At 43.2% G+C, this 17,013-nt stretch overlaps 1 protein-coding gene across 1 annotated transcript; it reads right to left on the bottom strand.

Annotated features, from left to right (window-relative positions):
- Positions 1 to 5,423: 5,423 nt before the first annotated feature.
- LOC309973846 (mitogen-activated protein kinase 6-like) lies at positions 5,424 to 16,721 on the bottom strand. Its single transcript, XM_082858303.1, is given in 6 exon segments — positions 5,424 to 6,987; positions 6,991 to 7,416; positions 7,420 to 7,894; positions 7,896 to 8,971; positions 10,193 to 10,607; positions 16,632 to 16,721. Coding segments are annotated over 4 exon segments (2,160 nt in total). The 5' UTR covers positions 8,183 to 8,971; positions 10,193 to 10,607; positions 16,632 to 16,721; the 3' UTR covers positions 5,424 to 6,015.
- Positions 16,722 to 17,013: the final 292 nt, after the last annotated feature.

The raw sequence follows: 17,013 nt of genomic DNA, 5'->3' as shown, positions 1-17,013 counted from the left end.
AATGAGAGCACGGAGTCCTAACCACTGGACCACCAGGGAATTCCTGGACATCCTGTGTTTATGTTCGATTTTTTCCCCTAAATCTATGAATTAGTTTCATATTGCTGCTGTAATAAATTATTACAAACTTAGTGGCTTGAAACAACACATTTATTTTATAGTTCTGCAGGTCAGAAGTCTAAAGTCAAGGTGCTGGCAAGGATGCATTCTCTCTGGGGACTTCAATGGGGGGAGGATGCATTTCCTTGCCTTTTTAGCTTCCAGAGGCCACTTGCATTCCATAAATCATGGTCCCTTCCTTGAATTGCTTTAACCTCTTACTTCTGGTGTCATATCTACTGCTGACTCTGATCTTCCTGCCTCCCTCTTTAAAAATATTTCTTAAAATTTTTTCTTGTGGTAAAAGTATTTAACATGTGATCTATCCTCTTAACCAGTTTTTAAGTGTACAGTACATTATTGTTGACTATAGATACAATGTCTCCCATCTCAATGATCCTTAACTTAATTACATCTGCAAAGTTCCTTTTACCATATCAGGTAAGATATGCACAAGTTCCAGAGATTAGGACAAGGACATCTCTGGGGGGCCAATGTTCAGCCTACCACAATCTGGCATCCGTATTCCCAGTTGTGTGACCTTGGCCAAATCATTCAAACTTCCAAAGATTCTAGTTCTTCATGGGCAAAAAGCTGATTAAATAAGTTTATAAGAGGAAACACCTTGCCCCATGCCAGACAAACAGTGAGTGTTTTTACAAATGGTAGCTCTTGTGGCAAAAGGCAAGGGATGATCCTGTCCAAACCATGTCGTCCTAGGCATTTGGGATAAACCCCTCTCCTCAGCCAGACCTTCAACCCCACCCCCGGTGGTAGCCAGAGTCCAGGTTGCAATCCCAGGTACTGCCAGCAGGGGGAGAGGAGTGCAGGTCCTGGTCTCAATGTCAGGTGAGGGCTGGGAAGGGATTTGGAGATTTCCCAGAAGTCCCTGTCCCATCCTTGAGGGTCATTATGTTTGGTTCCTCCTGGTTTACATCTTATAAAACCAATTATCTCAGGATTGGAAGAGTCTCAGATGAACAACAATGACAACAAAAAGAATTTTCATTTTTTGAGGAATTGTATTGTATGATTTCAATTACATCTTACTACAACTCTGTGAACAGCAAGCGAGGATTATCTAATTTACAGATGAGGAAACTGAAACCTCGAAAGGGAAAGTCACTTCCCCGGGGGCTCAAGAAATTCAGTGAAAGAGCAGGATCTGAGCCCATGTCTGTATGAAACTATAGCCCCCAATTTTACTTTGTCTTTAGAGTAAATGTAGACCTGCCTCTTTATTTTTACATGTTGGGAAAGAGGCTCAGAGAAGGGGAAGAATTTGCCTATGGTCAAATGATGAGTCCGTGGTTGAGTTGGGATTTGAACTTCTGTCTTCTAGTTTCTGCCTTGGCCATTCAGAAGTAACAGACTTTGAACTAGTCCTTGAAAAGTTCCATTTCTTCATGTGTAAAATGAGAGGTGGTGTCCCTTGTGTAGGGGGTCCTTGGGAGAATTCAGTGGGATGGCATATGCAGAATTCTGGTACATCAACTCATGAAATATCTGTTGACTGGTGATGACCATACCACTCAAGGGCAGAAGGATCACTGGAGGGAGAGCAGCTTGCCCTATGTCTTGGTTTGGAGAGCTCTAAACATCTTAGCCTCCTAGCTTCATCCAGTCTCTGAAGGAAAAAGCTGGACATTGGCTATGTGCTGGAGGAGCCTGAGCCGTCTGTTTTCAAGGCATGCGATTCTGAGCTCAGACAATCTAGAACTAGCTTCAGTATTGATTCTAAGGTGAGGCTTATTTGGGATAACACCATGGTATAGGACATAGTTTCTTCACCTTGGCACTATTGACATTTGGGGCTGGACAAGTGTTCTTGGGAGTGGATTATGCCATTCTGTACATTGTAGGGTGTTTAATGGCATCCCTGGCCTCTACTCACTGGATGACAGCACCCCACACTCACAGTGGTGAAAAGCAAAAAATGTCTCTAGACATTGCAAAATATGCCCTGGGGGACAAAATTGCCCCCAGTTATGAACCACTGGTATAGGAGGAAGGAAGCTGGCTTTTGGTCAGGCAGACCTGAGTCTAAATCCTCTCTGTGTCACTCACCAGCTGTGTAACCTTGGAGCAGTTATTCACCTCTCTAACCCTTGGTTCCTTCAACCATAAATTCTATACTAATAGCTACTATTTGTTGAACACATTTTCATTGGCAGTGTGATGAGCTCTTTACCTGGATAATCTCATTTAATTTTCAGTAACGGTATACTGAAGGGACACTGACAGATGGAAACAGGGAGGAAGGGAGGGAGACAGGGAAGAGTAGTGTACGTTAAGCATCTTCTCTGTACCATGCAGGACAGCAGACTCACACACATTTATCCTCTGCCACTAGCTGTGTGATGTTGGGCAAATCACCCCGGGGCTCAGTTTCCTCATCTGTAAAAATGATAGCAGTTGGGAATTCTGGTAAGATGAAGGCAGTGATGCCCAGCATAGATTCGATTCCTCCCAAATCCCCACATAGAAACAGAAGATTCGAAATAGAACAGAAAATTCCATACACACACTTACAACAAAACGAGGTGACCAGGTATCTTCATGAGCTCCAAAACACAAGTGAGTGAGGGCAAATCAGCAACAGCTATGAGGCCCATGTGCCACTGGGGCCACTGTGAAGGAGAAATAAACAGCAAGCAACAAGGTGTCTGACAGACCTGAGAACTGGAGAAACCCCAAATTGCAACATATATTCATGGGAAAGCATGGCGGGGCAATCTGAGAACAGCGGCTGACACTGGAAAGGATTGTGGCAGCTCCTATCGTGGGTGAGGGCAAGGGCCCTGCCATAAGGCCTAAGGGCTAATGGAGTTTAACTCCTTTGAATTCCTTTTTTTTTTTTTTTTCGGTATGTGGGCCTCTCACTGTTGTGGCCTCTCCCGTTGCGGAGCGCAGGCCCTGGACGCGCAGGCTCAACGGCCGTGGCTCACGGGCCCAGCCGCTCCACGGCACGTGGGATCTTTCCGGACCGGGGCACGAACCCGTGTCCCCTGCTTCAGCAGGCGGACTCTCAACTACTGTGCCACCAGGGAAGCTCACCTTTGAATTCTTGAAATAACCACCAAGTCTTCCAGGCAGGTCCTGTGCTGAGGAGAAACGATAGGGAAGGGAATCAAAACTTAGCAGAATAAGGAAAGCAGACATGAAAGAAAGGGCTAGATGAAAGTGGGGGCAGGGGGAAGTGTGGAGGGGAGGGACAGTTAGGGAGTTCAGGATTGACATGTACGCACTGCTATATGTAAAATGGATAACCAACAAGGACCTACTGTATAACACAGGGAATTCTGCTCAATATTATGTAACAACCTAAATGGGAAAAGAATTTGAAAAAGAACAGATGTATATGAATATATAACTGAATCACTGTTCTGTACACCTGGAACTAACACAACATTGTTAATCAACTATATCCCACTATAAAATAAAATAAAAAAAGAAAGTGGGGACAGGGTACAGAGCCAGAAAAACCTCAGAGAACAGGCCATAGTTTTGTTTTTTTTTTAAAACAATATGTAACTAAGCCTCCTTCTCAGTGTTCAGAAAAACCAATCTCACATTAAAACAAGCAATGGAAAAGTATCAAAGTCAAATCCTAGGAATACAAAATTTACTATGAAAGAGCGAGACAGAGGGAGAGAGAATAAAGAGGAAAATAACATGCCTACAGACAGTGAAAGCATTCCAAAAAGACATTTTTTAAAAAAGATTAAAACAGGCTAAAGATATTCACAAAGTGATATGACAAAAAAAGAACAACATAAAACAGAATTATAAAAATCCAGAAAAGGAGTGATATCTTGTGCAAGAACTAAAGATAAAAGAAAAACTATTTTAAAAAATGAAAACTAAACTAAATGGAATATAAGGGCAAAAATAAAATCAGCAAATAGTGTTTTGAGATAAATAGGAAAAAGAGGGTAATTTGTAAAAATGAAAATTAAAAACGAAAGAATTTGAGAGGAAGTGACATATATTAAAGATGGGCAATGAAAATCCAACATATGAATAACAGGAGTCACTGAAGGGAAAAAAAAAAAATCTAAGCAAGGGAATACATCAACGACCCAGAATGACCAGTATCAAGACATAGTTTAGGGACTTTCCTGGTGGCGCAATGGTTAAGAATCCACCCGCCAGTGCAGGGGACATGGGTTCGAGCCCTGGTCCAGGAAGACCCCACATGCCACGGACCAACTAAGCCCATGCACCACAACTACTGAGCCCACATGCCACAACTACTGAAACCCACACACCTAGAGCCCGTGCTCCGCAACAAGAGAAGCCACTGCAAGGAGAAGCCCGCGCACAGCAATGAAGACCCACCGCAGCCATAAATTAATTAATTAATTAAATAAATTTTAAAAAACGACATAGTTTGGTAAAATGACTAGTTTTTAAAGAGAAAAGAAAAAAATTTTATGTACAACTTTTTTAAAAAATACATCGTGGTGATCATTCCATATTAGTATTTAATGCATGCCTACTTCTTTTTTTTCCATACATTTATTTATTTTTATTTTTATTTATTTTTTGCTGCGTTGGATCTTTTTTGCTGAGCGCAGGCTTTCTCTAGTTGTAGCGAGCGGGGGCTACTCTTCTTTGTGGTGCTCGGGCTTCTCACTGCGGTGGCTTCTCTTGTTGTGGAGCACGGGCTCTAGGCGCCCGGGCTTCAGTAGTTGCAGCACGTGGGCTCAGTAGTTGTGGCTCGCAGGCTGTAGAGCCCAGGCTCAGTAGTTGTGGCACATGGGCTTAGTTGCTCTGCAGCATGTGGGATCTTCCTGGACCAGGGCTTGAACCCGTGTCCCCTGCATTGGCAGGCAGATTCTTAACCACTGCACCACCAGGGAAGCTCCTCATGTACAACTTTTAAACTACAATAATGATGTACCTTAATTACTCCCATGCACACAGATCTAACATTACAGCTTTTTTTTAAATAAACACAATTAAGATTTCTACGAGCATTTTATAATAAAGTAATTCCTAATTTTTCTTTGTAGATAGATCAAGCACCTCCAAAGTACAAATTCCTATATGCGGTGAGCGCTTTAGTTAAAATGAATACTTAAGTAAATTAAGTACATGAACAGCCTTAGGATAAGCTGACATTATATATTCCGCTAAGTAGGCAACAAACCATAGTGCCAAATGGAAAAAGTGTATTTGCATATAAATTTCAAAAACTAAGTTAACTTTTTATAATTAAATACAGAAAATATATTGATTTGCTAAAATAAATAAGATGTGATGTAGTAACACTTCACTATAAAGGACGCATACCAGAACATTTATAAATGGTGAGTGAATCTTATTAAGAATAGTTTACTACAATAAATGTTGGCCTGATAGAAGTGCATATTGTGAATCACTATGGGTGGTATATGTTTTGCCACATACTTTTGTTACCTTGAGGTAGATAATACGTGTACCAAATTTGGCAGTCATTTCCAGTTGCTGCTGGTATCATGTGTTTTTAAGAAATGTGTACAGTATGAAAAACTTGAAAATACTCACGAATGAAAAATGTTTTAGGAAAAAAATATTTTCATGCAATTATGTACAGTCTCACTGTGTAAATTCAAGGGAAGATTTTTGTTTCCTGTAAAACAGATCATTGTTCTATGAGAGAATGTTTTTTACTTGTCTTAGTGCATTTCTTTTGTCTCCTCCTGCATTGTATTATCTTGCTCTATTCTTTATTTTTGTATGCAAACGACATGCCAGTTAAAATGAAAACCATCTCACATGTAGGAAAAAAGTCTGGATTCTAAAAACCAAGAAAAAATCCTTTCTAAATGACACCATCTGATTCAAGTTAAAAAATGACTTAAACACTAGTAATAAAGAAGACAAAACACATTTCATGAAGAATACAAAAAGAAATGTCTGCTGAGTGTTTTAGTTCAGATGTTTCAGAATGCTGCTGCATGTTTTATGAGGAATCTGAGGGGAAGATTTCATAGCAGAAGGTGTTAATGTGGCCTGTATTGACTTAAGTGGTGACCCAACTGGACTGTGAAACTGTGGGATGCCTATGGATTCAAGCTGCTTGTTAAAGAGGAACTCCCCACTGCTGTTCAGAAATCCTTCCTCATTTCCTCTCTCCCCAAGCTTCCCATCCTCTACCAGCTCAGTTTCTAGCATTTCAGTATCCCCTTTCCTGCTAAAGAACTTGTCCAGGTAACTGGTGTAAGTGTTTTCCTTTTCAATTTGCTCATCCTTCTTTACCTCACAACAAAACTGATTTATGAGGAAACAGTCCTCCCCACCACCCACGAACTGGCTATCCCAAGAAGACTGGTACAAGCCTTCTAATTGAGCCAAATTGGCCATTCCTTTTTCCTGTTTTTCTCGGCTTACTGACTTTGATATCAAACTTTTCAATTCTAGTTGGGACACTGAGCTAGTCAAGTCATTTAATTTGTCAACAACATCAGTAGGCTCATGTTGTGAACTAAGTTGAATAGTTCCTGCAATAAAGGAATCAAAGTCAAATCCCTGATTCTTTTCCCTTTCTTTTTCAGCCAGTTGCTGTGATGCTTCCTCTAGAGCTATCTGGGCTTTAACCAATCCATTCCTTTCACATTTTGACTTGCCTTTCTTATCAGATTTTTCTTTGCTTTGTTCTTTCCAATTGGAAAGATCTATAATAAGCTTGGGTTCATAGTAATGATTAACTTCCCTCTCTCTCCAGACTAAGTTATCTAAATGTGATGATGACCTCGTTTTGTAGTCACAAGTATGGCTACGCTCCAGATCACAATATTTGTTTTCATGATGATCTGGGTATTGCCAACAAGGCTCAGTAGAGTAACTGGTGTCAAAAGCAGGATCCTCCAAATACTTCTCACAATCTCCATCCAAATATTTTCAAGGATCGACTTGTACTTCTTCTTCATCAGTGACATGGCACAAAGCTCTTGGGTCAAGCTGAACTTCATCAATATCAAAGTTGTTATGTATAGGCCAATCATGCTCTGAAAAGTGACAATCATGGTACCTTTCCCAGTTATAAATGTGACTATGAGTTTCATCCGTAAGCAAAATATCATCAACTTCATCTTCAATACGAAAAGGATGACTTGAAATCGGCTCATCCATTGGAAAAGAATAAATGCTCATGTAAGGATGGGAAAGCGCTTCTTCTGCTGTCAACCGATCCATGGGACTAAATGTCAAGATGTGTCCCAGGAAATCCAGTGCTTCTCGACTAATTCCCGGAAGCAGCTGAGTTAAAGGTTTGTGTGGCTCAGTCATGTCATTTCTAATGTAAACTGGAATTATGCTGAGAAGCTCCTGTCAATCTTCCTCATGTACAACAGGAATAGACTCTAAAATCAGCTGCATCTGTTCAAGTTCATGGGCACCTGCAAAGAGGGTTTTACCAGTCAGTATTTCAGCAAAGGTGCAGCCTGCAGCCCACATGTCGATGGCTTTAGTATAATTATTAGGAGAAAGTAAAAGACGTGGAGATCTGTACCATTTAGTAACCAACCCTTCAGAAAGATGACCCTTATGGGAACAATGGGGATCTATGATCCGTGCAAGACCAAAGTCGCCTATCTTCAGCACCAAGTCTTCAGTATTAATGAAAAGATTAGCTGGTTTGAGATCTCTGTGCAGTACGTTTACTGAGTGAATATATTTGAGCCCACGTAGCAGCTGATGCATGAAAAGCCTGGCATGCTCTTCCAGTAACGGGCCCTGCTCCAGCACATTAGCCAAGTCTGTCTCCATGTACTCCTGAACAGTGTAAACACTGTCCAGCTTGGTAAGACCCCACAACATCTGTTAACTGGCTTCCACTAGGACCAAGAATTTCAAACACCTTCACAATGTTATCATGGTCAAGTCTTCTAATAATTTTGATTTCACGTAGAGCATGTTTGACACTCTGGGGATCAGTAAGGACAATTTTCTTGACGGCTACTCTTTTGTCACAGTCATTGTCTACAGCAGAAAAAACCAAGCCATTGCCTCCACAACCCAATGGTTTTAAGTCCATATACCTAGAGCCCAGATCAAAACCATGAATGTTCATGAGACTTTCAAATTTCTCTGCCATTTTGAAACCCTTACTATTGCCTTTTCCTTCTGAATTGTTGAACTTGTGTAAATAAGGAAGAAAAGTGGCATCAAAAGGAAAGATCTTTCAGAAAGGTAGAAAAAAATTAATTTTGCTTCCACAGCAAGATGGTTTCATTGCATATGCCAACCAGGCCCGTTGAGTTCCCCTTAGATTTAAAGCTCCAATAGCTCTACTCATACTGAGAATGAAAAAGATTGCAGTACTCATAGTTCAAGAAAGGGGCAGCAACTTTGCAGATATTTAAAGAAAACACTCAAGAAACTCAAACGGAACGAAATGACATACTATGCACTCAGATTTACTGTGCTGAAGGATTTAACATTTAACAAAAACGTGAATAAATATGCACACAACAGGCTTCTATGAACATTCTCCTCGCAGGGCAGATACATTCAGTGTTGGACTGGTCCTGAGCAGCCAGCATCACTCTAAGGTGCTGGTAAGCACTGCTTCCCTTTTGCTTCTTTTCTTCCTTTGTTGCTGTATATTTCAACAGGAAGCCCTGGTGGCTGTTGGTTAACAGATGTCTTTTGTTAGTGATCAGGTGGCTCCAGCTCACCACAATCACAATCAGAGCTAACGTCCATCTTACTCTGATACAATGGGACTTCCCCGACTCATCTAGGGAGTGCGGGGGCCCACGGACAGCCCCCAGTGTCGGCTCAGGTCTCCGGCTGTGCTGCCAGCAGCGGCATCTCTGTGGCTCTCTCTTTGCTGCGGTCACTGCCATGTAACCAAGAAAAATTCTTTAGGCATCTTGGGCATCTAGACAAAAAGATTTTATTATGAGGTTATAATCAGACCCTTCATCAGCAGTGCTTTCTGCCAGAAACAAATGGTGTAATATATTCAAGATACTCAAAGAAAGAAAGTATGAGTCAAAGATTTTATATCCAGCAAAACTGACTTTCTGTAAAGAACTGTTATCAACCTGAAAGCACTCAGGGAGTACTTTCTCCATGAGCCCTTTCTGAAGAGTCTACTAGGGAGTGAGCTTCAGGAATGGTTAAGCATTCAATATATATCTACTGGTAGAACTAAAGCTAAATCATGGTAAAAAGAGAGACAATAAAGCATGTAATGCCTATATGCTCTAACAGTGTAGCTGTAGTACAGTCCCTCAGAGTGGTAGAGAATGGGAACGGTGTATCAAAATTTTTTGTATCCATTTTCAATATTCTAATTGACAGTGGTAGTTTTACTACAGTTATTCTAAGACTGTTGTGTGTGTAAAGTGGGCTAAAGCAAATCAGTAATTATAGAATCTTTCAATTTTATCATCTCCTGTGTCCTTGAAAATCAAATATTCTAAGTGTGGAGGGAAAGGACATACAGATGTAATATAGAAGAGGTTAATTAAAAGCCCTGTAATGCTGTATTTGCATTGGAAAAATCAGTATGAGTTCAAGAGGTGCCTTTTTTAAAAAAAGAAATGCATACTATGTATGTATATACACACATACATGTAAATATATATACATACATAAAATATACATATGTATGTATACATATATACATATTTTTATATGTGTATGCATATATATGTATATTTGTATACATATACATATGTAGGTATATTTTATATGTGTATATATTTATATATAAATATTTATAGATATAAAATACCTAGTTCTATCCACTAGAAAGGTGTAGAAGCAATGACTATTCTAGAAGTACCTACCACTCAGATTCTAGTTTTGAAATGCCATTTTCTATTTAAAAAAATAAAAGGACATCCTGGAGAAACTGCTGATTCTAGGTCAGCAGCAGGAAATATACAAGATAAGCCTGGAATATCTTGTCATATCAGACAACAAGGAAGCTATCAAAGGCCCTAGGGTCACATCCAAAGGACTCAGAAACCAACCTGAAGATGGGACAATTTCAGCTGCAACAAAGACAATAACTGCAATCGACTGAAACTCATCAAGTATGTTTCAGTCCCTGAGTTCATAATAATATTTGGCAAAAACACTAATTGCTTACCTTCTGAGGATGGCATTGCTTTTCCTGTGCGAACTCTACCACTGGGTAAACAAGTCATAGATTAAGAAAAGCATCTTCTTAGGAATTTATTACCACTAATACAGGAAAAAAATGATGCAATATTGTCATTTTGCAACCTACAATGTATTAATATATCTTAGCCATTGTACACAACAGCAGCTAACATCAAGAAAAGAGCAAAACTCCAGCCATCTATGTGCTTCTCGATAAAAGAACCCAGAGCTGCCTGAAATCATGCCAACAGGATGGAATTTAGGTCTGATCCAGCTGCTAATTTGCAGGAAATGAAGAGGTCAAAGGGCCATCCTGAGCTGTAGTATGAGGATGCAATTGACAAAATCCAGACTTTGAGAAACTGTCCAGGTCAATCAGCCTCAGTTCTTCAACAGATAAACTGCAAGGGAAAGAAAGAGATATAGACGGAAACTTTGGATTAAAAGAGGCCTAAAAACATATCAAATTTTTAAAAAATGGGCAAAACTAAACTTTAATGTCTAGGGATGCACACTTGGATGATTAAACCACTTAGAAATGCAAGGGTAGGGACTTCCCTGGTGGCGCAGTGGTTAGGAATCTGCCTGCCACTGTAGCAGACCGGGTTCGAGCCCTGGTCCTTGAAGATCCCACATATCGCAGAGCAACTAAGCCCATGCGCCACAACTACTGAGCCTGTGCCCTACAGCCCGCGAGCCACAACTGCTGAAGCCCGCACGCCTAGAGCCCGTGCTCCGCAACAAGAGAAGCCACCGCAATGAGAAGCCCACACACCACAACAAAGAGTAGCCCCCGCTCGCAGCAACTAGCGAAAGCTAGACGAAGACCCAACGCAGTCAAGAATAAATAAATTAAATTAATAAAATTTTTTTTAAATGCAAGGATAAAATTACTATAAAAGTCAGGTAAGTGGTTACTTTTGTGGGGAGGGAGGGGCTATGACTGGGATTGGGTACATGGAAGCGCCTCTGGGGTGGCTGCAAAGTTCTATGTTGTGACGGGGTGGTAAGTACAAGGGTGTTTCCCTTGAGATAACTCACTAAGCCACAATTTTAATTTGTATGATTTTCTGCATCTGTAGTTTGTTTTACAATATAAAGGTTTTAAAGAATGAAAACATAAGCACCTACCTCACTGTGTGTTTGTGGATGTGTGTACATATACACATCTATGAATATATGGCTTCTGGGAGCACCAGCTACATAGTAGGTACTCACTAAATATGAGTTCCGGTCCCTGTTAATCCTGTCAGACACCCTTACCGGTGTGATTTCAGTGCCATGACTAACTTGTGTGACTAATCAAAAGTAGTTAATGCTTATTAAGTGATTATGTGCCAGGCACTGTTCCCAGTATATCTAATCTAACTGACTCCTCATAACCCTATTATTATTATTCCCATTTTACAGAGATGCAAACTGAGACTCAGAAAGGTTTTCCGTGGCCACACAGAAGGTGAGAGTAGCCTGGTTTTGAACCCAGGCAGTCTGGCGCCCCAGTGGCTCTTACTATTTTCTATAGGTGCCCAGTGCCCCTGTTTGTGATACTAACCCTCCACCTCCCTTATAGAGTGCCCGCCAATGTCTGTGCCATCCCTTGACACTCATTACCTGAATCTCACAACAGTCCTAGAAGGTGCAGATGCTCGTTAGCCTGCATTTGACAGATGAGAACTCAGAGGCGTGAAGGAACTTGCCCAAAGTAAATGGCCGTGTCATGGGTTTGAATCATGGTTGGGGAGGGTTCATACTCTTTGGCCCTGTCAATCTGAAGGACGAAATGTTCCCTGCTCTTAACCGGATGCTCACCAGATGGATCTGACCCAGTCTGAGGTCATGGGTTGCCCAACCAGCCGTCCAGTGCCTGACTTGGCTTGAGAATGATCCAGACCGGGGCTGGGAGAAGTCAGGGGCTTGGCGGGCGCCAGGTATGCCTGACCCCATCAGGGGGTCGTGCGAAGCTCGTGATCTGTGGGCCCCGTGAGCCAGGGACTTCTGTTTCTCTGTGCGCCAAGCATTTTGCTCATAAGAGCCTCGGAATCAGGACCCAGAATAGAGCTGGTCACCTCTCTGACTTGAAATAAAGACGTGCCGTGGGCTGGCTGTGTGGATTTCCCAGAAGAGGTGAGAGCCCAGCTGTGTTTTTCTGGTCACACATTGATTTTCTAACCTGAGTCAGTGTGACTGCTTGGAGGCATAGGCAACTGGGCTGAAGCACTTCCCTAACAGGGCCTGGAATGGTGAGGGGACCGGGAGGGATGGAGACATCACACCCCCTACCCCCAGTACCACCCGAAGAGCCTGCCTGGCTCAGCCTCACTGTATTATTTACACCCAGAAGGACCGAGTTCTTACCAAATACCAGGCACTGTGCCAAGCGCTTCGTAAGTATTCACCCAACTAACCTCGCAAAGATTCTATTGGATAGGGGCTCTCACAAGGGACACTGGACAGGGGAGAAAACTGAGACCCGGGGGGGCAAAATCACATAGAGACAGTCGCTCGAAGATGGAGTTGCTGGTCCGTGACTGTGGACCCAGAGTCAGATCCGGCAGCGCTTTGGAGATTCACGACATCACTCAGCCTTCACAACAGGCCAGTTAGGTAGGTATTGTCACCTCCACGAAGATATGAGAAAGCTGAGGCTCAGGGAGGTGGATGTGACTTGTCCAATGTTTCTAGAAGGTTCTGCCGTGACAGCTAGTGATCACTTTTCAAGAGCACAGTCCAAAGTTCACAACTGATAAAATTTGGCCGCGGTCACTCAAAACCCCTGTATGGGGGGCTTCCCTGGTGGCGCAGTGGTTGAGAGTCCGCCTGCCGATGCAGGGGACGCGGGTTCGTGCCCCAGTCTGGGAAGATCCCACATGCTGCGGAGCGGCTGGGCCCGTGAGCCACGGCCGCTGAGCCTGCGCGTCCGGAGCCTGTGCTCCGCAACGGGAGAGGCCACAACAGTGAGAGGCCCGCGCACCGCAAAAAAAAAAAAAGACAAAAACAAAAACCCTGTATGTATGATTACTTCCACTTTCACCCACGTTTTCCTATGATGGGAAGAGGAGCATGGACTCGTTTGGGGGCCATCTTCTGGGAAGGGTAGAATGGGGTAATGGGCACTCTCCTGCAGGAGGTGACTATGTGGAGAGGCTAACATGTGACCCCTGTGGGGGCCTTGTGGTCCGATGTGAGCAGAGACATCTAGAGGCTGGGAGAAATGGGCTGCCCAGCTGCACTGGTGAAGAAGCCAGAGAGTGTGGGTGTGCTGAGGTCAGGCCACACGCCCAGGTGCTTCAGGGCAAAGTCCGCTTGAGTATTTCCCATGGACCAGCATGGGCAGAGAGCACATATAAGGGGCCATCTTGGGCCCTGTCCCATAGGACCTTCAGCAAGAACCTAGAATTCTATGTTAGATGCCTACGGGCTGAGGAAGGAGTTGCTAGGGACTCCCAGGAAGAGACCCCCTTGCATCCATCAAGGTCAAGAAGGGCTGGCACAATGGCCATTACCATGAGCCCGCAACAGCGTCCCATGACAGAAAGGGGCAGCTTTATTTTTTTACTTTTTATTTATTTATTTACTTTGCAGTATGCGGGCCTCTCACTGTTGTGGCCTCTCACTGTTGTGGCCTCTCCCGTTGCAGAGCACAGGCTCCGGACACGCAGGCTCAGCGGCCGTGGCTCACGGGCCCAGCCGCTCCGCGGCATGTGGGATCCTCCTGGACCGGGGCACGAACCTGTGTCCCCTACATCGGCAGGCGGACTCTCAACCACTGTGCCACCAGGGAAGCCCAGGGGCAGCTTTAAATGTCTGCTGGGCACAGAGAGCTCAGAGCCAGCCAAGATGGCGGCAGGTCAAGTGAGACCCTCCTCTCCTTTCCCTGTCTCTACCCAGCCCCCTTGGCCCCATGTGTGGGAGAGGGGAGGAAAAGGAGAGGCGCTACCCCCGCTACCGTCTCCAGGGCAGCAGTGGGGCTGCCAGGCTGAAGCAGTACCAGGCGGGGCCAGGGGAGAAGGTCTAAACCCAAATCACGCTGGGAGTTTTGATTAGTAGCTTGACTGGACATTCTGATTGCTAAATTGATATTGTGTTTGTGACCTAAAGTGACCATAGCACTGTCAGTTTCTAGAGAGTGAGCAGAAAAGTAATGGGGATGGGTTTTCACCTAGTGGTGGGGAAAAGTCTCTCCACTGAATACATTTTAAAAGGGACATTGGAAGGCAAAAATAAAAGTGTGTTTTGATCATACCACAGGTAAGGTTTGTTCAACATACTGGTCGCAGCAAGATGGAGAATTATCCACAATAAGCCTGAGAAGTGAATGTTACAGAATGCCCTAGAGCTTGGTTCATTAGGCAGGCAAGAATTGTGAGTGCTTCTGGGAACCTCTTGGGTCCTTTATGGGGCCAGCACGCCCATCCCCCCCAGATGCTTCAGTTGTTGGCTTCTAATGGCCTACTGTTTCTTCTTCTCCTGAGAACTGTGTCAGGAGTCACCTCACCCGCAGAGTAACTCACAGCCAATGACCAGCTGGTACCGAGGGACAGGAACGAAAGACCAGCCCCCTCGCAAGACTTCACCTGAGACCACATCCCTGCTCTGTTCCCTCCCTATCTGCTTCCCTCCCTCCCTTATAGGTTCCCTCCTTAATAAACCAAAGTACCCAACCCTGCCTCAGGCTCCACTTCCAGGGAACCTGCCTGAAGACAGCCGGAGCCTCAGGACATGCTTTTTCTTGCCTCGCTGCGGCATGCAGGATCTTAGTTCCCCAACCAGGGATCAACCAGTTCCCCAACCAGGGATCAACCCGTTCCCCCGGAAGTGGAAGCACGGAGTCTTAACCACTGGACCACCAGGGAAGTCCAGGGCATGCTTTTGTGATAGGGCCATCTTACTAGTTCTGAGCCAGGTCCTCCATTAGCAAGACTTGTGGACCCCAGATCGGACTGACCTAGGTTCAAAACCCAGCACAATCACTTAACTGCTGTGTGCCCTTGGCCAATGTCTGGTTACTACACCTTAGTTTTCCTCATCTGTAAAATGAAAAAAAACAACCACCACCTCACACAGCTTTATAAGGATCAAACATACACAAACACCTAGCACAGTGCCTGGCACCGTCAATGTCTATTATTATTCCTCCAGGCTAGCAGCACTGACGCCATGCAAAGGAGGCAGCCTTTACCATCTAGTTGAGGATGCTGTGTCCTGGGATAAGTCGCCAGACCGTGGGATGGCTGGGGTTCAGTTGTAATAAAATAGCCACCTTTAATGAAGCACTTACTGTGTCCTAGTCTCCATATGTCCTAGTTCACTGTATCTTCACTACCTTTCAAAGCTGACATGATTATCTCCATTTTATACATGAGAAAACAGAGGCTCAGGAAGTCTTAAGAAACTGTTTATGGGGTCCACAGATTAAAAAAAGAAAACTAGTGCATCTAGAATGGCTAAAATTGAAAAGACTAACTGTAGCAACTAGAACTCTCATACACTGCTGGTGGAAGTGCAAGATAGCACAACTACTTTGTTGTACTGTCTTGCACTACTTTGGAAAATAGTTTGTAGCAGTTTCTTAAAAAGTTAAACATATACTTATATGACCCAGCAATCATACTCCTAGGTATTTACCCAAGAGTAATGAAAATATTTGTGAACTCAAAGACGTGTACCTGAATGTTCTTAGCAGCTTCTTTTATAATAGCCCAAAATACTGGGGAAAAAATGTCCATCCACAGGGGAATGAGATAAACAAACTGTGATATATGTATTACTATATATATATACATATATCACAGAATATATATGTATGTATATATATATATATATATATAATTTAGCAATAAAAAAGAACAAACTATTGCTATGTAAGCAATATGGATGAATCTCAAAATAGAATGAAAAAAGCCAGACAAAAAAGTACGAACTGTATGATGTCATTTCTATAAAATTCCAGAAAATTTAAAGTAATCTATAGTGAAAGAAAGTAATCTATGGTGACCATGGTTGCCTGTGAATGGGGATGCAATGAGGAGGGGACGGCTTATAAAGGGGCCTTAGGAGAAAATTTTGGGGTGATGGAAATGTTCATCATCTTGATTGTGGTGGATGAGTTCATGGGTATGTGCAGATATCAAAATTAATCAAATTATACAATTTAAGTAGGTGTCATTTATTGTATATCAATTATACTTCAATAATGCTGTTAAAAAAAAATCTAGAGAGTGACACAATTAGGATTTGAACCCATGTGTGTCTGATGTGAAATCACTTGAGCTGATAAGCCAGTAAAAGTCCTCCTTTCTGGGCTGGAGACATAGAACCAGTCCAAATGGTACCACCTCCAGGAAGGCTTCCTGTCCCCTCTAAGGAGAACTGTGGCCTTTTGGAAACCACATCCCCTGTGGCCTCAGCCCACACTGCCCTCTTACCTGCCTTCAGGATTTGTCAGTGGCTCCTTTCTCCACTTGGGAACCTTCCCTTGTGTCCTCCCCCATATTAGCCTCCCGGTTGAGAGCCCTGCGCCAGAATCAGATGGACCGGGATTTGAATCCCAGCTCAGCCATTTACACCCATTGTCTGACCTTGGATAATTCCTTACCTCTTTGACCTTCAGCTTCCTCATCTGAATAATAATAGAAGCTACTTCAAGATTGCCTCAAGGATCAAGTGAGAGATAGTTCATGTTAAACAATTAGCGTAGAGCCTGGTGTGTAATAAAGCACTCAATAAATGTTAACTATTATTGATCTTCACCGGGGCAGTGGCTGCTGACTGTTGAAGTTTCTCAGGCTTTGAATCAAGTACTTACTG

The sequence above is a fragment of the Leucopleurus acutus genome (genome assembly GCF_964270905.1).
Source record: "Leucopleurus acutus genome assembly, chromosome: 16".
Classification (NCBI taxonomy): Eukaryota; Metazoa; Chordata; class Mammalia; order Artiodactyla; family Delphinidae; genus Leucopleurus; species Leucopleurus acutus.
Note: the sequence above shows the minus strand (reverse complement) of the source record. Positions and strands in the feature narration are given on the sequence as shown.